The 23,682-nt window shown below is 35.9% G+C and overlaps 7 protein-coding genes across 7 annotated transcripts; 3 read left to right on the top strand and 4 right to left on the bottom strand.

The window, feature by feature from the left end:
• The first annotated feature begins 7,959 nt into the window (after positions 1 to 7,959).
• On the top strand, positions 7,960 to 10,752 carry LOC146166623 (T-complex protein 1 subunit delta-like). Its single transcript, XM_083393566.1, has 4 exons — positions 7,960 to 8,508; positions 8,872 to 9,423; positions 9,769 to 9,999; positions 10,375 to 10,752. Exons 1-4 carry the CDS (start codon positions 7,960 to 7,962, stop codon positions 10,639 to 10,641), a joined length of 1,599 nt encoding a protein of 532 aa, XP_083249692.1. The 3' UTR covers positions 10,642 to 10,752.
• Positions 10,753 to 11,235: 483 nt separating this feature from the next.
• Positions 11,236 to 12,884, bottom strand: LOC146166622 (uncharacterized). The gene is made up of 3 exons (XM_083393462.1): positions 12,608 to 12,884; positions 12,263 to 12,449; positions 11,236 to 11,817 (listed from the first exon to the last, which is right to left on the bottom strand). Exons 1-3 carry the CDS (start codon positions 12,862 to 12,864, stop codon positions 11,236 to 11,238), a joined length of 1,026 nt encoding a protein of 341 aa, XP_083249588.1. The 5' UTR covers positions 12,865 to 12,884.
• Positions 12,885 to 13,505: 621 nt separating this feature from the next.
• Positions 13,506 to 14,521, top strand: LOC146166621 (proline-rich protein PRCC-like). Its single transcript, XM_083389336.1, has one exon. The coding sequence runs from the start codon at positions 13,550 to 13,552 to the stop codon at positions 14,519 to 14,521; it is 972 nt and encodes a 323-aa protein (XP_083245462.1). The 5' UTR covers positions 13,506 to 13,549.
• A 104-nt stretch (positions 14,522 to 14,625) lies between these two features.
• On the top strand, positions 14,626 to 15,892 carry LOC146166620 (tRNA-uridine aminocarboxypropyltransferase 2-like). The gene is made up of 4 exons (XM_083389321.1): positions 14,626 to 14,912; positions 15,062 to 15,434; positions 15,540 to 15,668; positions 15,772 to 15,892. Exons 1-4 carry the CDS (start codon positions 14,827 to 14,829, stop codon positions 15,868 to 15,870), a joined length of 687 nt encoding a protein of 228 aa, XP_083245447.1. The 5' UTR covers positions 14,626 to 14,826; the 3' UTR covers positions 15,871 to 15,892.
• A 163-nt stretch (positions 15,893 to 16,055) lies between these two features.
• On the bottom strand, positions 16,056 to 18,203 carry LOC146166619 (ribosome biogenesis protein NSA2 homolog). The gene is made up of 7 exons (XM_083393171.1): positions 18,171 to 18,203; positions 17,650 to 17,717; positions 17,391 to 17,517; positions 17,014 to 17,157; positions 16,816 to 16,900; positions 16,547 to 16,641; positions 16,056 to 16,326 (listed from the first exon to the last, which is right to left on the bottom strand). The coding sequence occupies exons 1-7, from the start codon at positions 18,201 to 18,203 to the stop codon at positions 16,066 to 16,068; spliced, it is 813 nt and encodes a 270-aa protein (XP_083249297.1). The 3' UTR covers positions 16,056 to 16,065.
• A 1,285-nt stretch (positions 18,204 to 19,488) lies between these two features.
• On the bottom strand, positions 19,489 to 21,883 carry LOC146166618 (INO80 complex subunit B-like). The gene is made up of 5 exons (XM_083393170.1): positions 21,847 to 21,883; positions 21,663 to 21,777; positions 21,492 to 21,561; positions 20,444 to 20,680; positions 19,489 to 19,905 (listed from the first exon to the last, which is right to left on the bottom strand). Exons 1-5 carry the CDS (start codon positions 21,881 to 21,883, stop codon positions 19,582 to 19,584), a joined length of 783 nt encoding a protein of 260 aa, XP_083249296.1. The 3' UTR covers positions 19,489 to 19,581.
• A 569-nt stretch (positions 21,884 to 22,452) lies between these two features.
• Positions 22,453 to 23,043, bottom strand: LOC146166617 (ragulator complex protein LAMTOR4 homolog). The gene has a single exon (XM_083389543.1). It carries the CDS (start codon positions 23,013 to 23,015, stop codon positions 22,719 to 22,721), a length of 297 nt encoding a protein of 98 aa, XP_083245669.1. The 5' UTR covers positions 23,016 to 23,043; the 3' UTR covers positions 22,453 to 22,718.
• Between the last annotated feature and the right edge of the window lie 639 nt (positions 23,044 to 23,682).

The following is a 23,682-nucleotide window of genomic DNA, read 5'->3' as shown; positions in this document are numbered from 1 at the left end:
TAGACTCGTTGAACTTCTGTTGCAGTATCAAGTCGCGCAATGTCAACAAAACCATCACCGCGGTCAAAAACAATGAGCGGCTGCACAACAAATCGTCTGGCACTTTTAATCGTGATTCAGTTTCGATAAGTAAACAGTAAACCTCACTAGAGAGAGAGCTCTATTTCAGGGTCGGCTGCTATTTGTTCTAATCCCTTCTTTATTTCCATTTTAAGTGCGCCACACAAATTCATTGAAGGCTCCTGTTGTTGATTTTGTTGTCACTGACCGGCAAACAGTAAAAAAGAAACATCAGTCGATTAAGAAACCTGAATTAAAAATGTAAACTTGAAAGGTAAGTTACTGCTCGTTTTGCGTTTTGGTTTCCTAACCAGACGACCCTAAATAAAAATCATAATAATATTAAAGCGTACAGATCTTGTAACATTAGTTTCAGTGGTAATCATTTGCTAACATGACTGAATCAAACCCAAAATTAAAACCTGTTACTGATGCCCAACCCGCTTATTTTGATTAATTCAGCGCGCTAAATTAGCTGTATTGCATAAATTGTAGGCGGGACTGCTAAAAAGTACTTAAAAATTTCAAAATGTAAACACAACAATACGTATGTGTTCAGTACCGACACAACGTGTTTATGGTACCAACATATATCAAGCCTTTGAGTAGGCACACGCTATAAATAGCGATTTACAACTACAAATGCTTTTACTGCCTTAATAAAACAGAAACAAAACATTCTTTTCGTTTAAAAAACGAAAGAAATAAGTAGGTCGTTAAGTTTTGACGTTATTATGGTGGTCCTTTATAAGTACGATTCGAACAAATCCCTAACACTTCACTTAATAACACGGATATGGTAACTTGGCTACTCTTTACATTAACTCTCAACTGATTCATATTGAAAACAAGTTTTATTTTCATCGTAGTGGAATTCGCCGCAGCATTAAATGATCAAAATAGTCATATAGCCACGACCTGAAGTAAAGTCAACTTCAACAACAACATCAAAAAAATTAGGCGCCATTATCTGAATGAAGCCTTGAAACAAGTCACACCATTTTAACAACAATCAACAACCTGCCTTACGTATATCAGTTTTAACGTTCTTGACGGTTATATAACAACAAATGTAGCGCAACGTTGGGCCCTATTCGGACGCTTACGCAATCTCCCACTCAGCAATCTATCGCAGTGCGGCCTTCCATTCAGCCAACCAGTCCACGCTAAATCTCGTAAGAGCGAACTGTATGTTGCGGCAGCAGCAGTCGCCACTCCTTCCTTTTGTGGGCGTGTAAAAAGTGGCTACGCCCATTCTTTATAGCCAATCGGCTTACCGTAACCTTTGTAAAGTTAGGGTGGCGTCATGGGCTGTAGTAGAATGACTAGTATTGGCGCGTCAGTAACCTGTCATTCGAAGAACTGGCAACTGGAACTGTACAGTTTAACTTGAAAACCATTGCCAGTGGAAAACACGGCTCTACTGACTTACCAGTAGTCAAGAAATTCAACTACACCAGTAAATAACGTTATAGTGTATCAACTATATTCGCTTTAAAGTGTAACGTTGACAACCGTAAAACATCGTTAGGATTTAGCGTGCCATGGATATGTAAACTGAAATTTCTACAATTTGGTAATATAACTTGTATGACTTAGGCCTATTTGGCACAATTACTTGCCAGCAAATTGATAATTGTTGCTGACAAATGTGATGAGAGTACGGAATCTTTGTCAATCACCGTTGATAAGTCACAGAAATAGTACACTAATAAACAATAATGTAGGTTATTGTTATTTGACTATGATGCTACGATTTGTTTCTGTTTCTTATGATATTAGCCATTTATTCTGGTAACAACCGTATTTTAAATCAATTAAAAAAAATATTTGCAGACCAAGAAAGGTTTCTATGAAGCGAAAATAGTTTATTTTTATATGTCAATTATAGTGCTAAAATAAAGAAACTGTGGTCAATTTTCAACTATTTCCTATTTAAGTGAGCGCCTATAATGAAACAAATTCGCTGGAAGTATATGTTTTGCCTATTACTAGCAAACCCACTTGAATCGAGTTCGCCTGACCCTGTTTCAGTCGACGTAACGGAGCTTGGCGATAACGAGGTCTGGCCATTCAAAAAGCAGGCGGCTCCTAACAATAGGTCTTAACAAAGCAACACAGCACAAGTGCACTTCGAAGACAAGTTTTACAGCTTTATGTCAATTTAAATAGTACATATTAATTGGGCGCGATTTTGTCAAGCTTTTACTCTACAAATCTACCGATAATATGAGTACTAAATCTGTTTGATATTTTGTGCTCAATTTGTTATTGCTTTAGTTACAGTGGTTCCAAACCCTTTTAAGTTTTCGATAACTTGTGCGACCCCTAATTATTGCAGAGTGCATTTGAAGCACATACCTAACTTACTTGTCATTAGTGTTTTTTAACCTTTTCACCTCGGGGTGAACCTGTATACCACTGAAAACGTACAATAGTGCAGGGGTTCCCAAACTTTTTTTGGTCTGTGGCCCAAATGTCTTTTAATAGCGATTCGTGGCTCACCACGTGCTTTCAAGATGTTGAGCAACATCGGTCTTGAGCGATTCATCCAACTCGGAACCGCAAGGCGCTAACTCATAAAAAAAGCCCAAATTCGCTTGAAAAACGCAAGGTTGGCAACATTGCTACTCACCCACTTTGAACTGCGATATCCAACACAGCAGCTAAAACCTACTGTTAAATAATTATTGTTTTTCAAATCCAAGCGCATAATATCTACAGTATAACAAAACTGAAAAATCTGTTCAAATGTCTCTGTGACCCATTGAAAATGTCTTGGGGCCTAGTTCTGGGACGTGGCCCACATTCTGGGAACCATTGCAATAGTGGCACGCCAGGCTAGTGCGAAAGTGTTTGGGTGTACTGGTATTGCCTTTATGAGGTTTTTAGGGCCTCGTAGTTGCATTATCCTGTACTGCATGCTCATTGCTCAATCACGTCAGCAAAAAAGAAAACAAAAAGCTTAAAAAAAGAATATGTTTTAAATTTGTGAATATTTTTTCATTTGCCTGCGGCGCTCGTAACCGTCCTTGGTGGTAATTTTCCATGGCGCACCGGTTAGGAAATGGCTTGTATCGATGATTATTATCAACAAGTTGTGGCCTAAAAACTATTTTGCTTATAAATTTGAAACCCCCTTGCACATTTGTTGACCAGACTTTCCAACCTAAGTTTGCCTGTGGAAAGTTATTCGTTCCCATGCTTTTCCTGCCTGACAGCCTAGACATTAAACGGTTGATGCAATAAAGTTCAATAACTAAAGTTGCGTTAACACACTTTCTGCCTTATCTGTACAATTGCTTTTAAATACCGGTTGGCTTTTTTAAGGTATAACGAGTTGCTGCCCAAAACTGATCCTGTAAATAAAAGTATATCTACGTTTGTAAACGTCCCAATTAAGCCAAACATATTTTCCAGCCTATTACTCTGCGGATCCAACGATTTTCTCATAGGAATGTTTTATGATCACAAAACGGAAGTTACGTTTTGGAATGTTTATAATTTGAACACCAGTAGCGATTCGTATCAACTGCGTATGATAAAACGGTTTTATTATTCTTGTTTTGACAATGCTAGATAGGAATTGTATGAAAACCTGGCAACCTTAAAATGGTTTAAAAGAGGTTCAATTTTTAAAATTTACTTTAAAAATACATACGTTGTAAGATTAGAACCATTGCGACAATTTTTTGACTAGTCCAACAAAGTCAAATTTTTGTCAAATTTTACCTGAGTCAAAAATTGTTAGGAATATGTCAAGTCAACATCAATTACGAAATGCACAAATATTGTTTATAAGAATAACAAAAACTGTAGCAAGCTTTTTGAAATTGCTATTTAGTTAAAAATTCGATTACATTTTAGTTCTGAATTACATGTAACAACAGTTTAACTGTATTATATCTTTATCAGAGCAATTAAAATATGACCTACGCGAGCAGGCAGAATTAACCACGAAGGCTTGGTTAAGCGCATTAGGTTAAGCTCGAACTTCGTTTTTGCTTCTTATAGCTGTGTATCTCTACTTTGGACAATAGTTTTTAACAGTATTTGTATTTAACAGTATTTAGTGCCTTTTTTCGGTGGTGATTTGAAATTGTGTCATCCCTATATCGATAATGCTAGGTCTTTTTTGCGATTCTTTTGACCTTTGAACACAATACACGTTTTTTGGTTAGTAATTTCAATAAAATACTAAAGCTATTATATTCGATAAAATCGACATTTCACTGTTACAAACGTTTGGGCAATACCTCATGCCATCATCAGTGTTAAAATACAAGTGAATATTAAAAGAACATACATAAAACAAAGATAGAACATACACAAAACGAAGAAAAAGCAAACTGATTTTAGGGGTCTGTGAAACTTAAAAAGAGTCGCGAGAACAAGAAGGTTGGGAGCCACTGGAATAGCCTAAAGGCATATTCATCAACGCTAAACGTTAGTCGCAAACAACACTAATATATGAACACTAAACACGGATCTGTTGATTATCTTCAGTAGAAAGAGAGTGGCCCAAATAATAGATAAAAGATTCATTCTTTTATTAGCAAACGTTTCGGCAATTTCTTTTGCCATCATCAGTGCAGTAAGTGAGACTAAGATAAAAACGAGTCACTATATATACGCTCGGACGTTTTAGAACGTTATATAAGCTAATAAAAGAATGAATCTTTTATCTATTATTTGGGCCACTCTCTTTCTACTGAACACTAATATAGTTTTAACAATATGACAAGTTTTATTTGGGATTAATATTCTGGCTCGGAGGCCGATAATATGTAGCATATTTAAATTAACAATTTCCTGAAATAAACTTGACGACATAAGAAAATAATCTGCAAGAGATACGATCGTTTTATTGACTGAAATCAAAATCTTGATAAAAGCTGGCAACCTAACTAAGTGTCAATTGTAAATTAGGCCTTATCATTGACGTTGTAGTGCCATCGGCAATTATAGGCTCTCCAACTAATAGAAATTACAGGCTTACAGTCGTTTCACGTTCTTGACTGTCACAGCCGCCTACGCTAGACAAAAACAACAAACGAACTGTGCGCAATATACCAATGCAGTTAAAAGGAAGTTGCAATATTTCATGTTTATTACAGCCCTTTGCAGCAGCTCTGCTCGCTTATGTTGTTCGCCTTTCGCCAACTTCGCTTTTAACACGGATGTGCTTTTGAATTGCCTCGACGCCAAAAAAATAAACTTTCACAGCGCGTGACTAAAGTTGTGCCGTTACACGCATAGAGCGTAACATAGGATATGCTCCAATTGTCAACGGTTATATACGCCGCCAATGGCTTTATCCAGGAAGAAGGAATACAGACTGTAAACCAGTGGTTCTCAACCGGGATGCTGCGGCACAATCTATTTATTATTTTTGAGGGGTGCCGCAAGCCACAAAAGGTTGAGAACCAACGCAAGCAAATTTATTGTCATGCAGAATGTATACGCATTCAAACATACATGTGGCCTGGTTAAAAGTTAAGAAAACAAGAGTACCTTGTTTTGAATTCCTGTAGCGTGATCGTTACTTTTTCATAACATTTTGGAAATGCAAAAGTTATATCTTTCTATATAGGGCTGTTGAAATGCAACTAGTTATTTATTTATTTCGCACTACATAAAATGTGTCCACAACTGAACAAATCTCACATAATCAGTTACTTTTCCTAAAACTTGACCTAATAGCAGGTTTTGCCGTAAGCTATTCAAGGGTTACAGAAGATATGTTATCACATTCAGCCGAGCCTAATAACTGTGGCGTTTATAACATCATGCAATATATCTTGTAACTTTAGACGTGGCACTGTACAATCGTTTCTATGCATTTTAACAGAAGTCGATCTTTCCAGGCAAATCGCAAACAAAGCCAATATGGCGGTAATAACAAAAGCAAGGCGACCTATCTAAACCTGTCGAGCGCTTAGCCAACGATGACTTACATTTTGCTTCTAATACATAATATCAATGGGCCAATACACGTCTATATCGGGTAGTTTTCGCGCATCAAATAAATTACAACTGTTTGGTTATATCTTTAATAGACGTTCTCATTATAGGAATTACGCACTATGGGGCAGTTTTTAGTTTACATGGGGAATTTCATATTTATGCATTTATTTAGGCCATCATGTTTGATAGATTTTTTATTGTACAATTTTCTAATAATTGTACAAAAAACATTTCTTCCAGCTGAATTTGTTTGTAATTGAACAAAAATTAGTGCTGGTATCATTTTTTAGCCAAATAAAATAGCGTTGTAAAAAAATACAGGTTACCATTAGTTTGGCTTAGTCAAGCGTAACAAGGCATGGATGTTTCTAGATTGATTTTCCGTTTGGATTTTGAAAGCCTGTTCGAAATGAAGGTTTGAAATCACGAGTAACGTGGTGATAGTGTTTCCAGGATGTTTTTTATTGTATTTGCATACATATTATGTGTCGCGCGAAACCGAATAATCTGCGTTATTAGAGCACAATAGCATGCAGAAACTGTCGACATCCAAATAAATTCTGAATATATCGTGCCCCAAAAGTAGTATTTTTGCCAAGGTCACTGTTTAGTTTGCATATTATTATATAACTAAATATATGTTTTAGTTTTTAATGTATATATTAGAATTATTGCAAAAGTATCCTTTTTGCGTTTTTCACAAATCAATTTGTCTATTTTAATTGAAGGTGCCAGAAATTATGCCATTAAAGTTATCTGGCGTGTAATGTCACGCCAGTTCAGTGATTTTACAATAATATGCTGTGTTAAAGTTTATCAATTAATGAATTTGCGCACATACTTTCAGTTAAAAAATCCTATAAATCCTTGGTATCTATTTTTTTTCATAATTTACAATGCAAAACTCTGTGGTGGTTAGGGATGTTCAAAGTGGAATCCCAAGGTATTTTAGAATAATAGGTTTCGAATCTAGAATAACGAATCCAGAATAGCAAATCCTAGTATATTTTTATTAAATTATTTAACCTCGATTTTGTTTGGGGAAGGGATTAGTCTTAATCTACCCTACAGGGCCCACAATCACAGCAATAAATCGCCCAAACAATTTTCTAACATGTGTACATTATAATAAAATAAATCTCCCATATGTTTAACATTCTTAACAACTGTCATTTGAAGCCGTTCTGTAAACTATAATATGTCAACTGTCCAGGCTATTGCCAATAGTGAGTACAATGCAACACTGCACACAGAAGTCTTAAGCAATTCGGTTCTGTTTTTGCAAGCATTGTTGGGTCTTAGGGCTTATTTTTTTACTGACATGATCTGTTATGCAGTCAAATAATGTACTGCAAATAATACAAAGTTACTATTGACTTAACGAATTCTTGACAATTACACTGCGCATAACTGCATAACCTGAATATTGGCCTAAAGTTGACCTTCAGTAACCCTATAGCGCATGTAAAGTTACTTTTGCAACGTAACGCATTTAGGGAAATTGCGAACTCTGCACCTGGCATTAAACGTTAGTCGCTCGCCCAATAACGCTTGATTGACACTTAATTATTAGACGAACGTTATCGCGACAGACCAACTTACCACAAGCGTTTGTGCAATTAGGCGCAACAATCCGCGGTAAAACATTGAATTATATCGGTTTCAATTACCCGAAATAAACGGCAGAATTGGATTCAAATCCCATCTGGATTCGAATCCAAGGATTCGATATTCTACTTTGAACATCCCTAGTGGTGGCACCTTCGTCCACCTGGAACCTAAAATAAATGTTTTAAATCTGTAAAACACATCAATTAACTGACAACAGTGTGTGTTTCTGTCTAAAATTTAATTCTTTTATCTTTGATTTGCCAAGACAAAATTTTTAGTTTTAACCCAAAATTGGATTTCAATTAATTTTAAACCATCACAATGAAGAAACCCAATCGAGGAAAGAACTCCGCTGGCCTGTTCAGGGACAAGGAAAAGCCGCTTCAAATTCGCGAGAGCAATATCCAAGCAGCCAAAGCGGTAGCTGATTCCATTCGCACAAGCTTGGGGCCGAAGGGAATGGATAAGATGATTCAGGACGAAAAGGGTGATGTCACAATCACAAATGACGGAGCCACCATTCTGAAGCAGATGAAGGTGCTTCATCCAGCCGCTAGGATGCTCGTTGAATTGTCCAAAGCACAGGATGTTGAAGCCGGAGACGGAACCACTTCTGTCGTTGTGATCGCCGGAAGTCTTTTGAATGCAGCTTCAAAGCTCCTCGGACGCGGAATCCACCCCACCACCGTTTCAGATGCTTTTCAATCGTGTGCAGCTAAAGCAACAGAAATTCTCACATCTATGTCTCACCCGATTGAGCTGAACGACAGAGAAGTTCTCTTGAAGAGTGCAAACACATCGCTCAATTCTAAAGTAGTTTCGCAGTACTCTGGTATTTTGGGGCCGATGGCAGTGGATGCTGTGTTGAGGGTAATTGTTAATTGTGTATATATTAAAACAGTGATTCTATTATTCGAGTAGATGTAAAACTGGTTTATTTTACACCAATTTCTGACGTTTTTATTGATTGTGATTTGCATTATAAGACCTATTTTTAGTATTCAAGTTACCTCAAAAGATTCATGTGTTTTTAGTGTATTTGCTTTGATATTGGATACGTGGTAAAAGGTACACAAATAGGTTCAACATTCAACTGTGCCACACAAAAACCTACTTTTTAAACCCACCAACTTAATTTCTTGCGCAAATTAACTGCTAGCTTGGTGGTTAAAACTTCCTTCAAATACACCAAGTATAAAAAATTGTTTTAATAAAAGGTGTGTCAAATTTTAGGTTGTTGATCCCAACAATGATTCGAAAGTCGATCTGCGAGACATCAAAGTCATTCCCAAACTTGGTGGAACGGTTGAAGACACCGAACTGGTTGAAGGTCTTGTGCTCACTCAGAGGACCGTTTCTGGATCTGGTGGTGGACTCAGAAGAATGGAGAAAGCCAAGATCGGGCTCATCCAGTTCTGTCTATCCCCACCGAAGACTGACATGGAAAACCAAGTGGTCCTCTCCGATTATACCCAGATGGACAGAGTGCTTCGCGAAGAGCGACAGTACACTCTCAACCTCGTCAAGCAGATAAAGAAAGCCGGGTGCAACGTCCTGCTAATCCAAAAGTCCATTCTGCGTGACGCTCTTAGTGACCTTGCTCTTCACTTTCTCAACAAGATGAAGATCTTGGTGGTGAAGGATGTTGAACGCGAGGACATTGAGTTTGTGTGCAAGAGCACCGGATGCAAGCCAATTGCCAGCATTGATCATTTTAACCCTGATATGCTTGCAACTGCTGAACTGGTGGAAGAAATCAATGTTGGAACTGGACGGGTTGTTAAGGTGGGAATTAGACTGCATAGGTTAAGCTGTGTAAAGTTTTTTTTTTTAACTAAAACTTTGTAAAAAATAAATTGGTTATTTTGATTTCTTGTAAATTTGTTCTAGTGTTGTTTGGCTCCATATTGTAAATTTATTAATGCATTTGTGCCTTCAGGTTTCAAATGTGTTAATAACTGGCAGATCTGTACTTATGTGAAACTCAAATACCAGGGTCGTGCTTTATTCCGTTGTATGCCCTTTATACCAGTGATTTTTTGTAATTTTAAAGTCTTTCGTTTTAAAGTAAAACAACAATTTTTCTGTGATATGTAAATGCTTTTTTTTGACTAGTTTTTATCATTCCAGGTCACTGGATGTATTTCAAGCAGCAAGACTGTTTCCATTTTGGTGCGTGGTTCCAACAAGCTTGTCCTCCATGAAGCAGACCGTTCAATTCACGATGCTCTGTGCGTCATCAGGTGCCTGGTTAAAAAGAAGGCTATCATTGCTGGTGGAGGTGCACCAGAAATTGAGCTGGCCATTCAGCTTGCAAGACATGCTCAGACTCTAAGCGGCATTGAGGCCTATTGCTTCCAGGTAAAAACTAGTAGACTGTATTCCTGTAACACACTAAAAAATGTTATTGTGGAGGTATTAATAAACTCCACTGCTTACAATTTCACCTTAGCGAAATATTTTTTTGAAGTGCAACCTCAAATACTTTTTAACTGAAAGTGATGGAGGTTTTTAGCTACAAACAGTTTTTTTAATGCTGTTATATATATATCGTGTGTTTTATATATCCTTTTGCTTTTGTTAACCTGAACTTATTACGTTAACCAGCTAATGTATTTCAACCATCAGGGTCTATTTGAGTGATTTAAATAAGACTGTATCTTATCTAAACAACTCACATTCTGTGGTAAAGTTTTAACTTTATAACTGCAACCTAATATTGTACTATTGCCACAGGCCTATGCAGACGCCCTTGAAGTGGTGCCATACACACTGGCCGAAAATGCTGGCCTTAATCCGATTGGTACAGTTACTGAGCTGAGAAACCACCATGTCAAAGGCGAGAAGGGATCTGGAATCAACGTTCGCAAAGGTGGCATCTCAGACATGTCTCAGGAAAATGTGCTTCAGCCTTTGCTCGTGTCTATCAGTGCCATTCAGCTGGCCACTGAAACTGTTCGAAGCATCCTTAAAATTGACGACATTGTTAACACACGTGGTTGAACAGTTAAGGGAAATGAAGCCTAAAAAGGTCTTGAAATTGAAGTTTCGTCGTTGCATGTTGTGAAATTTTGTAGTCTCTTGTGCGTTCCTCTTATAATAAACGGCAACAGTTCAAAAGTGTTAAAAACTATGTTGTTGTAACTTGTAAGTTTAGTTGGCAATTATTGATTATTGCACATAACAATTACAGAACAATGCAACACAGATTGTTTCCCAGAGCAAGGCAAGTTTAAAATACATAATTAGGTCCGTTAGAAACTAGATGCACACATCAATGTGTATAATTTTAACTAAAAGAGATTATTTTAACAATTTTATTTAAGCATAGCAGTACTTGGTGTGGTACACCTAAAAAATGGGCTTGATTTAAATTGATACTAAAAACTGGTTGTTACAGAAAACGCAAATCTGTAAGTTATGCAGTGATAGGATAAAATAATGCAGACTCTTAGCCTTTTTTAATATTGTTTGTTTTTAAACATGTCAATTCTGACATACTACTCAGAACATTTTGTTAGGTTATGTACAGTGACTATTGACTATTTTAAAGTCTAAATTGGATTTGGGTTTGATTGTGTTTTATTTTTACGAAAGTTAAACCAGCTTAAAAACGAAACGGCCATCTTGGTCATAAAAAGTTACATTGTCTTTTGTCCTTAACTCAAAAGCAGCATCTTTTTCTGATTCAACAAGTTCCTCTTTCATCAGATGAGCGTTATACTCTAAAGAACTTGTCTCTGTATCTTCTTCCCGGCAGATCTTTTCATTGAGCTCATTGTCATCCAAATATTCATCTTCGTTAGCTTCGGAATCGTCAATGTCATCAAATACCTCCTCACCTTCAATCAGATCCCAGTAAAGTTCCATCATGTGGTCTTCACCCTCTAACCCGTCCATATTCATCATTTGAAAATCTTCCAAATCATGTGGATCTATAGCTTCCATTGATTCACCTTGCATTCGCTGTTTTGTCCTAAAGTTTTTGAACCAGTTGTTTATTTCGGGCTTAGATTCGGTGGGTTTTCTGTCTTCCGCTACTTTCGTGAATGTTACTTCTGGGTTTCTTGAATAGTTTTTTCGACTGTAAGGTTGAAGGCTGGTGGACTGACTGTCACCTGACGTGGTTTCTTCGATTTTGAGTGGGGCGTACCTCTTCTTTAGAACATAACTAACAGTCTGCAAAAATATAATTTACTATAAATGCTTAGGTCATGTTAAGCTATATACAATTATACATAATAGGATTGTCAGATGTTTTTCATATTAGGCCAGGGCTACTCAACTATTTTAGCAAAGGTCCAGTTACAAAAGTTTATAATTTGCTTCGGTCCGTTATAGCTCTCATGAAATAATTTACAGTATTACAAAATGTAATACTGTATAAGTTACATACGTCCTTCGATTGCATTGACCATTCTGTAACGTCTGTTACTATAAAAAGGGGATTTCAATGAACAGAAGATATGAGAAAACACATTAAATCGTATTGCTAAGTAAATACTGAGACAGATAACGTCCGGACTCAACACCGAAAATGTCCACATTCGGACGGGGGTCTGCCCTGTACTATAGGCATTAAGGTTGTTAAAGTTTCATTTACAAAATTAAGTAAGATACTTACATTTTCATCAACATTGAGTGATCTGGCCAGATTGGTGACATTCCATTCTGATGGATCTTCCTCATGCAATAGTTTAATGTGAGTTATTTGCTCATCTGTGAAGTTTTGTTTTTTAATGGGAATATGCAGGTTTAGGGCTTTTAGCATTTTCTTTCTGTCGTAAATCGTTTTCCTTTTCCTTGCTTCCCTAAACGTTAAGAAAAATATGTAGTACACCCAGGAATTTTTATTTTTTATATGGTGACATTGTGTTTTTTAATAAACTCCTCCGAATTTATACATGTTAATTTTTTTTAGCTACGATAAGCACATTTGCCAAATTGATTAAAAACAATGTTCTCAAACCTCAAAACATCTTTGCGATAATCGGGATTTTCTCTTAAATTGTTAAGAACTTGTTCATTGTTCCGATCTATTACTTCGTTCACAAATCCGAAGTAGGCCTTCGGACGATTTTCCTTATTCCAGCGGTCGGCATGTCTTCTACGATTAAAGAACTTTCCGCCACGAACCTGAATAAAAACTGGTGCGGATATCGGCGTGAGGCAAACATTTCGTAAAGATCTAGTTGCTGTGTTCACAGAAGTAACGAAAACGGACATGTTTTAATGTTTTGGTTCTTTGTAAGAATTGTTTCTTGTCAACAAAACAAGCATTCGGTTTTCGTCACGCATGATAAGCACGTGCTTAAATCATTAAAGCGTATCCCAAAGGATAAAAATAATACAGCCAACAAGATAATTGTGACAACTTTAACCTGAAAACTATGTTATTACTTACTGAGATTATGCATCTTCTGCTTTTTGTTAAATTACTTTTAATTTTTAAACTAATATTTTTATTAAGTTGGAAATTATTAACCGAGAATTTAATGGGAACAAGGGGACATGTCACTGTAAAAAGTATGACAAGTGCACCCGGGGCTGAAGTGTTTTTTCAATTAACCTTACCTGTACTCAAGTATGAAATATGCACCCCAATTTTCCTATATGTTACACATTCACAAGCAAAGTGTACTTTTGATCCTTTATGCTCCCATCACCCCAATTTTTTGACCTGGTACCCGCAAGATAACATTGTTTTGTTGGTTAATACTCAAAAGAAGTACATTTACCCCATTATTAGTGATTACAGATTGATTTTCTTTATCAACCGGGTAAATACCATACATCTTCTTACAATCATCCTTTTTTATATATAAAATATTTATTTAAATGTGAGCTAAATTTGAGTTCAGGTACTGTTTAAGCAAAATAAGTTTGACAAAGAGACTGTTTTTTCCGCATAATGTCATTGGGATTGTCAGCTTATGACAGCTCAAGTGGTTCAGAATCTGAAACAGATTTAGCACCGAAAGCATCACAGAGCAAAAGACAACAAACTGTTAAAATATTTGCGCCAAAACTCAAAAAGAGTGATTCCTCAGATGAAGATGAACCACCGGCTAAAAAACAGGCAGGAAATTCTTCTGCAAGATCTGGATTATTTTCTAAACTACCACCTCCAAGGAATTCACTTGGTGGGCAAACAAAGCAATCCAACCGACCTCTTATTCCATATGTGTTTTCCAAACCAAAACCACAACAAAAAGTTGTGCCTAAGAAACCGCCGAATGCTAAAACTGTGGAAGAAATTAATGATGACAGTGACACATCTGACAATGAAACGAACTTCTTTTCTTATGTTGATAAATCAGAGACAATAACTGAAACTGACACAACTGGTTATGATTTCAGTTCAGTTGCTGCAAGTTCAGAGGCTATAAATTCATGCATTGAACCAACTGAACAAGGCCAAATAGAAGCCACACAAAATAATGCAATTTCACAAAATGATATCCCATCATATTCAAATTCCATTCCTGGCCAAGCGAACATTCTAACATCACAGGAACACATACCACCACCACCTCCTTATCAACAGATTTCTGGGAACAGCTTGTCTCAGGATGAACAATTTTTGAGGATACAGGGAAAGAAGAATCGCAAGGAAAAAATTGTGTTCATAGATGTCAACGCAGACGATGCCCTGGAAGGTAATAAAGAGTTGCTGTTGAAATCCATTTCGGAGGAAAAGGACCTGAACAGAATGTCGCACAGCAAAAAGAAAAACAAAGATGCGCCGTCTTCCATGAGCAAGAAAAAGCATCAGATGTCATACCTCATTCACCAAGCCAAAGCAAGAGAACTTGAACTCAAGAATGCATGGGCCGCAGGCAGGGAAGCAAGAAAAGCTTCCAGAATGCGTTATGGTTTTTAATTATTAAAGATTTTAACTGCCTAATGTTTTGTTTTTTGACAAGGATAAGGCATATGATTACTAAATAAAAAGGAATGTGTCCAGTTGTTTCACTTAAATTCTAAAGTAGCCAATATCTGACTTGTCTGTTCAACATTTTATCTTACATTGACAATTTTAATAGTAGTTGAGGAAATGTCAATATTTTCATCTTTTTTATTTTTTATACAATTTATTAGCAAAATATATACCTTTTTTCTATTTTGACGATGTGGAATAAATCTGTTTACAACCTTGTCAATTAGGATTATTCAAATATTGCTTGAATGGAAAATAGAGAGAATTTTTTAGATACATTTAATGACCTGACTTTTGAACCTGAAACAAAGAGAGAGAAATGTCTTCGGTGCAGGTAACACAGCTATGGAATTAGTTATCATCATATACTGTTATTTGTTTATTGTGTTGGGATAAGATTTTGGTTTAACGATTTTTGGCATTAAGTTTAATCCCCAAAGTTTTTTCTGTTATTAACAAAAAATACTATTCTATCCCATTAAGGCGCCCAGCTACTGTATGTTTGTGCAATCATATACCGGCACAGCCTCTTGGAGTTAAAAAAACTACCATACATATTCTTCAACATCCTAATGAGGAGAGTCGCCCTTTAAACACTGTTTCCATCATGACTGCCTGCCTTGCGCCAAGCGCACTTAAAATATACAAAAGCAAAAGGTTTTCCCAACGGGCATTTCCAGAGCTTCATGAGACACTATTGGAGAAAAATTGCTTTCTGCTGTACCCCTGCCAGGACGCCTGTAATTTAAGTGACATTGGAGAATTTGAGCATTACAATATTATAATGCTGGATGGCACTTGGAAACAGGCATCTTCAATCTACACCCAAAATCCATTTTTAAAAGATGTTAAAAAGGTAATTCAAATTACCATAGTAAATAATACATTTTACACATATTTATAACATACGGCTTTTACCATGACTGGTACGTTTTGATGTAGAAGGTCTTTCTTTTTATAGGTGAAGCTGTGTTCATCTTCCATCAGTGAATATGTGATTAGAACTCAACCTAACGATGCCAGCTTCTCAACGCTAGAATGTGCTGCTATTGCATTGGAGCATACAGAACAGAATAGTGAAATCAAAGAGGTAATTTTACAAAAACTCCTTACTTGACTAATCTGTATTAGTCATCACATGTTTGCTGCCTGATAAAATTAAACAAAATCAACTGACACCATATATTTTTTAGGGTTTATTGCGACCACTTCGTGCACTCTGTCAAATACAGTTGGACCATGGCGCTGTGGTTCACCACAGTAAGGAAGCAGTTTCCAAGACCGGTGTTTGACCTATTCCATTCAATATACTTTATTACGATTGCAAGTTTACAGGAGCATTGGTTCTGTAAGTGGCTTTTCAAACCAGTAACACGGCGTTAATGCACCCGGCAAGGAAGTGGTTTCCAAAACTGACATAATATTCCATTCAATATACTTTTCTACGATTGCATGTTTAGAGGACGATTTGTTCTTTAAGTGGATTTTCAAACGAGTAACACAGCGTTAATGCACCCGTCATTCTCTGGATTGTTTGTGACCTGTGCGAATTTTCCCCAAATGACCTTTCCACCCTGTGTTACTAATCCGAGTTCGCTGACGTTGACCTCGAGTACCGTTCCTTTCGTTATAACACCCAATGAGGTGTACATTGTGGAGGATGGGTTCTTTTTAACGCCGATGATTGGAAGACAAAACGTGGCCTTGAGTTCTGGGTGGGTTACATGTGCTTTCTTGAACCTTAAAGCCTGAAAAAAGTAAAATAAATTTGCAGATTTTGTTATAGTCTCAAACTGTCTATAGCTTTGTGTTAGATTAAAGTGGGATTTTATTAGTATACACTAAGATGCAAGTATTTCAAAAAAAGATAAATAAAACAATGTGGTAAACATATTGCCAGACACAGTAGCAATAGTTTGAGCTAGTTTTTTGTGCTAAGGGTCAGCTATCAATTTTTCTACAACTTACCATTGGACGAATAAATCTTTCATATTTTGGAGGTTTTCTGGTGAAGTTTTCTGGTACATAACACACTTTCGTGCACATTCTCTTCCATGCCTTCTCTGAAAAGCATTTCGGGTAGTGTAAATTAAAATGTATCATTCCACTATTTATTAAAATCCTTATTTTCTAATTCTCAGCCTAAACAGAGAAAGGACGAAAAACTATATTAACAAAGGTTAGCATTAATTTTGTAGACATTTTTACGATGTTTCTTGCATTAAATATTTACTTACTTTTCCGTTTTCCTGTCGTTACAACCCTAAACACTTCTGAATCACCCTGGGCGCGCACTTTTGGAATTGGAACTTCCCATTTGCCCTAAAATGAAATAAGAAATACACTTAAACCAAAAATTGGCATTCCTTAACTAAACAAAAAGGCAACAAAGTATCATTAACCCATTTCAGCAACATTATATGAAAGTAACTTACCGCTTTTTCCTTCCTTTTTTGCTTGATCATATTTGACAAAACTTTTGCCCTGCTTTGCCCCTCACGGTCGAGTAAGTATGCAGGCACTGCTCCATCAGGAGTCTTTTCGTCATCTTTCTGTTTTGTGTTGCGCTTCTCGTGCATCTATCACACAAATAAACAATTGAAATCTGTGTCAACAGTCGATGTTCTAATCAACTTTTAACTCAAGGGAGTAATTGGAATATTAGGCTATGTTATAAATAACATGCAAGTGAACTATGACATTTTGTACACCAAGGTACGATTTTTTCCTAAACCTTGAAATGTTACAATATAATAAGATGATATTAGTGTATATATTTGTATGAAAGTAGCCATTTAAAATAAGTAGCTACCTTGATGGTCTTTTTCATTTGTATCTTTTCATGGTGACGTTGTTTATTGTAAAGCTTAGCCCTTAATCCTATCAGCTTCTTCGCTCGTTTAGCTCGGTCGTGTGCTGCTCTACCTTCTTTTTTCCTCCTGTAAAATAAAAACATAGTTTTTATAAAGTGATATACAAAAGATTTCAAAATGATGGAGTCCATGTTATAAATACAAAACATGGAGAAGATACATAATTTAATGTTAAGTAAGTATTTACTGCAAACATACTTTCTTTCATGAAAGTCCAATCTGTAGCCATGTCGTTTCCTGTGCAACTCAATATGCTCATTTTGTGGCTGTGGAAGAAGATTACAATTAAAAAAAATTGATTATTAAATCAGTTGTTTAGAAGGCATCATAGTGTTGTTTTCAATAAACAACTTATTATTGTATTATAAGCTGGCTTGTAAATATCACTCACGTAGTAAACTTACAATGAAAAATAGACTTTCTAGCTATATTATGGCAAGTATCTAACGTGCACATTAAAAAAAAATTTGGATGACAATATCCACCAAAGTTTAAAAGTGCATCAAGCATGTGCAACATATATGAAAATTAAGTGCATCTTTGATTTTTGGGGATGCAGGTTGGGTTTGTTGAAAGAACCTATGGGTGGATTTGAGATATTTTCCATAGTGTATACAGACTGGGCTTGTAGTCACTGCTGGAAAGTATGGCTGATCTCGACGGGTGAACGGTCGAAAAAATCTGTGTGACCGGGTGCAACAAAGGGCAAAAAAGTGCACCATGATTTCCAATGTATACTGTGTTGCATACATTGCACTGTTAACGTATGCCGCACAAGTGTTTTACATATTTCGGGTGCAGTTCAGATTTTTTCGGGGTGCACTTTTAAAAGGTTGAAAAAATCTTGCGGGTACACTTGCCATACTTTCCACACTGGCTTGTAGTAAAAGAAAATATCTATAAACTATAGCCCTTACACATATTCACGATGGCTTTAAGTGTTAAAAAAACATCTCAGGTTAAAAATAGGAAGAGGCTATTTGCCCGACAACCTGTTACCGAACTTAAAATCCAAAGTTCGGTAACCGGATATCTGGTGCGAAATCCGTCCTGCTGTATACGGTTTTAGCAATAAATCGTATTTTAATTTTGCAGATCTATCCAGCAGGTACAGTAGTGCAAATGTCAAAGTTTTATAAATGGGCGAGCCGGGCAAACAGCCTCTTCCTTTTTAACATGTCTTATAATAAACTACACAAGTTCATTTTATGGACACCCAAATCTTATTTCATAAGTTTATACTTTACATTTTTTACTGTAAAAGAACGTAAAACTTCAAAAACATAAAGCATTAGTAACTTACCATTGCGTTAGATTTGTTTTATCCTATAGTTCTTTCGAACTTGGTCGTCTTTGGCTAAAAAACAGCTTTCACTAGTTTCTTAATTCTAATTTAGTTCAAAAATAGATATTGGCACTGGCCTAGAATCCTGCCAAAACGAACATTATTTGGGCTAGGGTAGGATAAGCAATATTAATTAAAGTATATAGGAAATTACGTTTTAACTAATCATGATGAACTGTTTTGTTTTTACAATTTGACAAGTCTGAAATAATGCCATGCTGGATACCTTTAACACATACATGTAAACCACATTTTCTATTGATTAGAGGTAAATTTGTTCCGATTTTGACTTTTTGTAGTTTTCTAATCGATAATATAGCAGTGTAATAGTAAAATACGTAAATTTTCTTTGGTAATTTTGCTGAAAAGGTGTTACCGTTAAATATGATATGAAAATATTTCTCGCATAATACATTGAAATAAAACGTTTATCTATGTATACTACAGCTTGCTAAAACTATTAAATTAGACACTTATAGTCGCAATCACTACAAGTGCGGCACGTTTAATATGCGAAAGACTTGTTTATTAAATCCAATTTGAGTATGTCTGGTTATTTTCGCTGCTACAACCGTGATTGCGTGTCGTAATCAACGGTGCTTACTATAATTTTTACCTGGATATGCTGTTTGTATAACCAGGACTTCAGGCCTTTAAACTGAGGCTGTATAGTAAGCCTAACAAACAAAAACTTGAAACCAAAGAAAATATATTTACGAAGTAAAACGAAACTATAGCGTCAATAACAGCGTCTATACTTGCATTCACAAAATAGTACACATTTATTAAGCTGTTATCAATTTTATGTTCGCCTTATAGCATGCAAGGCTGCACAAAGCCTTCCCAGTTTTACTGCAATCATATTTTCTTGCTTCGCCGCAGATCGCACAGTTTTTCGGAATGGGAGGTTTTACAGACTGTTGGGCCTTTAAAGGGTAGTCATAACCTTTCGGTAGAAACAGAGTTGTAGCGTCCAATGTGCTCTTGTATACAATCATGGGGGTTTCTGAGGATAATTTTGATTGGTTGCTTCCAGCAATCGATCTTTTTGTTCCTACTACCAATTTTTCGATTGTTTGCTTTTTGTTTTCTTCTGCACGCTTGACAGCCTGAAAGGTAAAACAAATCATGGTTCAAGTGAGATGTTGAACATTGTAACATTGATTAATGGGGCCCAGACATACTTTTTCCAGCAAAAAAAAAAAAACATTAAATAATTTTTAAACCTGGATATTCTGCAGGTATGAAGAAAATTATCGACAAAAACATCCATAAAAAGTTAGACTTTTGTGACTTGAAAGTAGTAAAATATAAATCAGGAAGCAGTTATAGATATACCAGTTGGTAAAACCTACATTTATCAAACTTATAACCTTTATACCCCAGAATAGATAAATCTATCCAGAAAGTACACTGAAAGTCTTTAAAGACTAACCGAATCTGTCAATTAATGATGCGAGTAGGGCAGGCTAGAAATACAACTAGCCTGCAGTGAGGTTCGAACTCACGACCGCCGGTCATACCAGGACTTTTGCTCTACCAACTGAGCTACACAGGCTCAGAGAGGAGCAAGTCGAGAAACAACTGTATGCCAATCTAACCAGAAAGGTTTAACTTAACTTAGACAGATCCAATGTTTTTCATTACCTGTAGTTTTCGCTTTATGTTCTTCTCTTCTTTCTTTTTCTTTGCTTCTTCCGAAAGCTCTTCTTTTACCGGAGCAACATCATCTTCCACCAAGATTGGTGTGCTAGCTCGATCTAACATCGCCCGCTGCCTTGCAGTCATCAGGGTGACGTCACGCTCCTTGGGTAAATCCCCATTGTCATCGAGCTCCCCCTTTTCAAGTGCTTCCAGCCACTGTTCTTCATCGTCAATTTGAACCTGGTATAAACACATGTCTTTTTTTAAAATATGTGAATATGTGGGCTGAAGTTGAATTTTTGTAACAATACACATAATAAATATATATGTCAAAACAATGAAACCTGCACACACATATACGGTCCCAGTATGACCGGAGGTCGTGAGTTCGAACCTCACTTCAGGTTAGTTGTTTTTCTAGCCTGCCCAGCCTGTATCATTGTTCGGCAGATTCAGTAAGTCTTTCAACTGCAGGTTAGTTGTTTTTCTATCCTGCCCAGCCTGTATCATTGTTCGGCAGATTCAGTAAGTCTTTCAGTGTACTATGTCAAAACAATACATAAATTTACTCCAGTTTTAGTGTATCTTTAAAGCCAAAATGTAAGGAAACTATTGAATTAAATTATGCAAAAAGATCTACTTTCTACATGGTAATCCAAAGTTTAAGGACAGCTGTAATATTAGACCAGGGTTTTTCATAGAGGGTATGATAACTGTTAGGATTTGCGATTGCTGGCCGAATATAAAAATCTGACAAACTTTACTAACATGATGACTGTTATACCAAGGAAATTAAAAAAAAACTCTGCAATAACAACTGTAGTGAGTCTTAATAATTGTCGTACAACTAAAAGTTTGGTTTTGGGTCGAATTAACTGACCCAAGTAGGTTGAATCTGGCCCGTGGGCCTAGTTTGGTTACCCTTGTGCTAGACCAGCGGGGTAATATATTTTTTTAACTTACAAAAAAGCAAAACATTTGGATAGTTGAAATCTTAAAACAATAGTTTATATGTTTGGTCTGCTAAAAAACAATATTCTCTAAAACATACCTTTACTTTGTCTTTAGTTGGCTGCTTTATAGGAGACACCGTAACTTCCACAATTTCATCGGAATCATCTCTATTAACAAATAAGACATTAAATGTTATATCTTAACTTGATATTGAGTTCAAGAGTTTAAAACCACAGCATTTTACATTATTTCAAGGCATCAAACTTACAGCTTTTCTTTTTTAATATTTTTTGCTTTTTTAGCACTTGACGCTGCCTTTGCATCTTCATCAAAAAATCTCTTTTGCTTTTTTGCCCGACTAGATCGTTTTAAATTTGGAGACTCTGAAAAAGTATAGTTTAATTTTCCTGAATCTAATCATTATAATAACATTACTGAAAAACTTTACTCACCACGACTGGTATCTGCATCAGAGTAGTTATCTCCCATGTGCTCTAAACATCTACAACCTTAAGCTTAACAATGACAATAAAAATAAAGCATGAAATAAATATTATTTTGCAATACATTTTTGTAATAAGTTTTATGTCTCAATTTTTTTCCTTATCAATATCAGAACATTTTGTGTTTAATGATAATACTTAATTATCACATTTATTTAAGGATAACATTTTAACACCAATATTACTTATTTAACAACAGTTATTACATATAAAAAGTAGTATATGATGTTAAAACAATCATTTATGGTATATATTCAAGTAGCCAAGTTGTGCGTAAATTACTGTCAATACAAAACAAAGCATTTTAATTTAAAATATTAAGTTTTGTTGATAAAATGAAAAAAAATACAAGGTTGTGAATCTCATAATTATGAATTGAAAACTCTCCAATACTTTTTTTATGAATCAAAAGGGATTTATTGATATTAAAACATCAAAATATAACAGCAAAAATTCTAAAACAATGAATATTCTTAATGTGTTTAGTACATTGAATCCCAAATAAACCAAAACAAAATATTTAAGAAAAACACAAAAAGGGGTTATAAATATTATAAATGTTATATATGGCTTTGCTAGTTAAACTTATTTCATTAACAATAAAAAATTAAATAGAGATATGTCTATTTGAAGTATTTAATAGTATTTTTTATTTTAATTCAGTAACTGTTTGCAAATTGTCGGTGAAACTTGCATGGTCAGCGATTATTATGCTAAGGTGAAGATACTTGTGAAAAATCAATCATGAAATGTCCATCTTCTTTAATCAGATTCACAGTGTCTTCATTTGCAGCTTTTTTCTATGCTTAGTGATGATATAACTATGCCATGGCAGTCTGTGGAATGTACGGCTTCTTTACAATAAAGATTTTCTCATTAGAAACAGTTGCCAAAAGCATGTGATCATGAAATATCAGACTCAGGCGCTTGACTTGGCTCTCAGAACTTCCCAGTTTCATCTTCCAGGCAATTTGAACCATCTTCAAAACCACTTTAGCAGTCTTTTCGTCATTGGTTAGATCACCGTGAGACACCGCAACTGTACCATCTTCGTTTAGTAGCAAATATCCACATTGATCAGGTATGCTTGCAATTTCATGCAACAACATGTTGGCCATTATGACCAAAAATGTTTTTCTACACAGAAAATCTAATTCAAAACAAAAATGGATAAACAAAATATTGGTAATAAAACATCAGATAATTGTGGTGTAAGTTAGTTCACTTAGTTGTAGCCCCCACACAACAGTATAGAGAGTTGTCAAAAAAATGTCACGGATTCTCAGTAAAGGCCTGTTTACACTACAGCTGCACTGAGCTGAGCAAAGCGTAATTTGCATTTAAATTCTATTGTGGCAAGCGTTTCAAGCTTTGCTAAACTCAAGCCCCGTGCAGCAGCCCACTGTGGAAAGTATGTTTCGGCCGTGCACCCGCGAGATCTCGTCGAGATCTGCCATACTTTCCAGCAGTGGCAGCAGCTGCAGCTAGCTTAAAAATACGCTTTGGAGCGATTTTTACGCCCAGCACAGCTCACTGCAGCTGTAGTGTAAACGGGCCTTAATATTAACATGTAAAACCCAACATTAATTTGGCGCTTTTTAATTTTAGCACGTATATAGAAAGTAACACAAAAATTCCAAAATAAAAAGGTGCGGTATCCAAATCCTACCACTCTTTTACAGTTACGAAAAGTTTTACAAATAAAATTACATGGAAGAAATGAAGATATTAATACTAATACTTGACCCACTCAAACCCAAGTTAAGCCAACTCGCACCCTAACGG

Source organism: Ascidiella aspersa, chromosome 1 (assembly GCF_963924565.1).
Source record: "Ascidiella aspersa chromosome 1, kaAscAspe10.2, whole genome shotgun sequence".
NCBI classification, from domain to species: Eukaryota; Metazoa; Chordata; class Ascidiacea; order Phlebobranchia; family Ascidiidae; genus Ascidiella; species Ascidiella aspersa.
The sequence above is the reverse complement of the archived record's forward strand: the minus strand, read 5'-3'. Positions and strand labels throughout refer to the sequence as shown.

Excerpts from the sequence above, each read along its gene's own strand:
- LOC146166620 (XM_083389321.1), top strand. The coding sequence starts at position 14,827 with ATGGAAAATAGAGAGAATTTTTTAGATACATTTAATGACCTGACTTTT. Across the intron at positions 15,435-15,539 it reads TTTTAAAAGATGTTAAAAAG|GTGAAGCTGTGTTCATCTTC; the intron begins GTAATTCAAATT and ends TTCTTTTTATAG. Across the intron at positions 15,669-15,771 it reads AGAATAGTGAAATCAAAGAG|GGTTTATTGCGACCACTTCG; the intron begins GTAATTTTACAA and ends TATATTTTTTAG.
- LOC146166622 (XM_083393462.1), bottom strand. The coding sequence starts at position 12,864 with ATGTCCGTTTTCGTTACTTCTGTGAACACAGCAACTAGATCTTTACGA. Across the intron at positions 12,450-12,607 it reads TATCGCAAAGATGTTTTGAG|GGAAGCAAGGAAAAGGAAAA; the intron begins GTTTGAGAACAT and ends CTTAACGTTTAG. Across the intron at positions 11,818-12,262 it reads CACTCAATGTTGATGAAAAT|ACTGTTAGTTATGTTCTAAA; the intron begins GTAAGTATCTTA and ends ATATTTTTGCAG.
- LOC146166623 (XM_083393566.1), top strand. The coding sequence starts at position 7,960 with ATGAAGAAACCCAATCGAGGAAAGAACTCCGCTGGCCTGTTCAGGGAC. Across the intron at positions 8,509-8,871 it reads CAGTGGATGCTGTGTTGAGG|GTTGTTGATCCCAACAATGA; the intron begins GTAATTGTTAAT and ends GTCAAATTTTAG. Across the intron at positions 9,424-9,768 it reads GAACTGGACGGGTTGTTAAG|GTCACTGGATGTATTTCAAG; the intron begins GTGGGAATTAGA and ends TTATCATTCCAG.
- LOC146166621 (XM_083389336.1), top strand. The coding sequence starts at position 13,550 with ATGTCATTGGGATTGTCAGCTTATGACAGCTCAAGTGGTTCAGAATCT.
- LOC146166617 (XM_083389543.1), bottom strand. The coding sequence starts at position 23,015 with ATGGCCAACATGTTGTTGCATGAAATTGCAAGCATACCTGATCAATGT.
- LOC146166619 (XM_083393171.1), bottom strand. The coding sequence starts at position 18,203 with ATGTATGCAACACAGTATACATTGGAAATCATG. Across the intron at positions 17,718-18,170 it reads AGTATACATTGGAAATCATG|CCACAAAATGAGCATATTGA; the intron begins GTGCACTTTTTT and ends CTTCTTCCACAG. Across the intron at positions 16,327-16,546 it reads AAAGATTTATTCGTCCAATG|GCTTTAAGGTTCAAGAAAGC; the intron begins GTAAGTTGTAGA and ends TACTTTTTTCAG.
- LOC146166618 (XM_083393170.1), bottom strand. The coding sequence starts at position 21,883 with ATGGGAGATAACTACTCTGATGCAGATACCAGTCGTG. Across the intron at positions 20,681-21,491 it reads CAACTAAAGACAAAGTAAAG|GTTCAAATTGACGATGAAGA; the intron begins GTATGTTTTAGA and ends TGTTTATACCAG. Across the intron at positions 19,906-20,443 it reads ACATAAAGCGAAAACTACAG|GCTGTCAAGCGTGCAGAAGA; the intron begins GTAATGAAAAAC and ends TTTACCTTTCAG.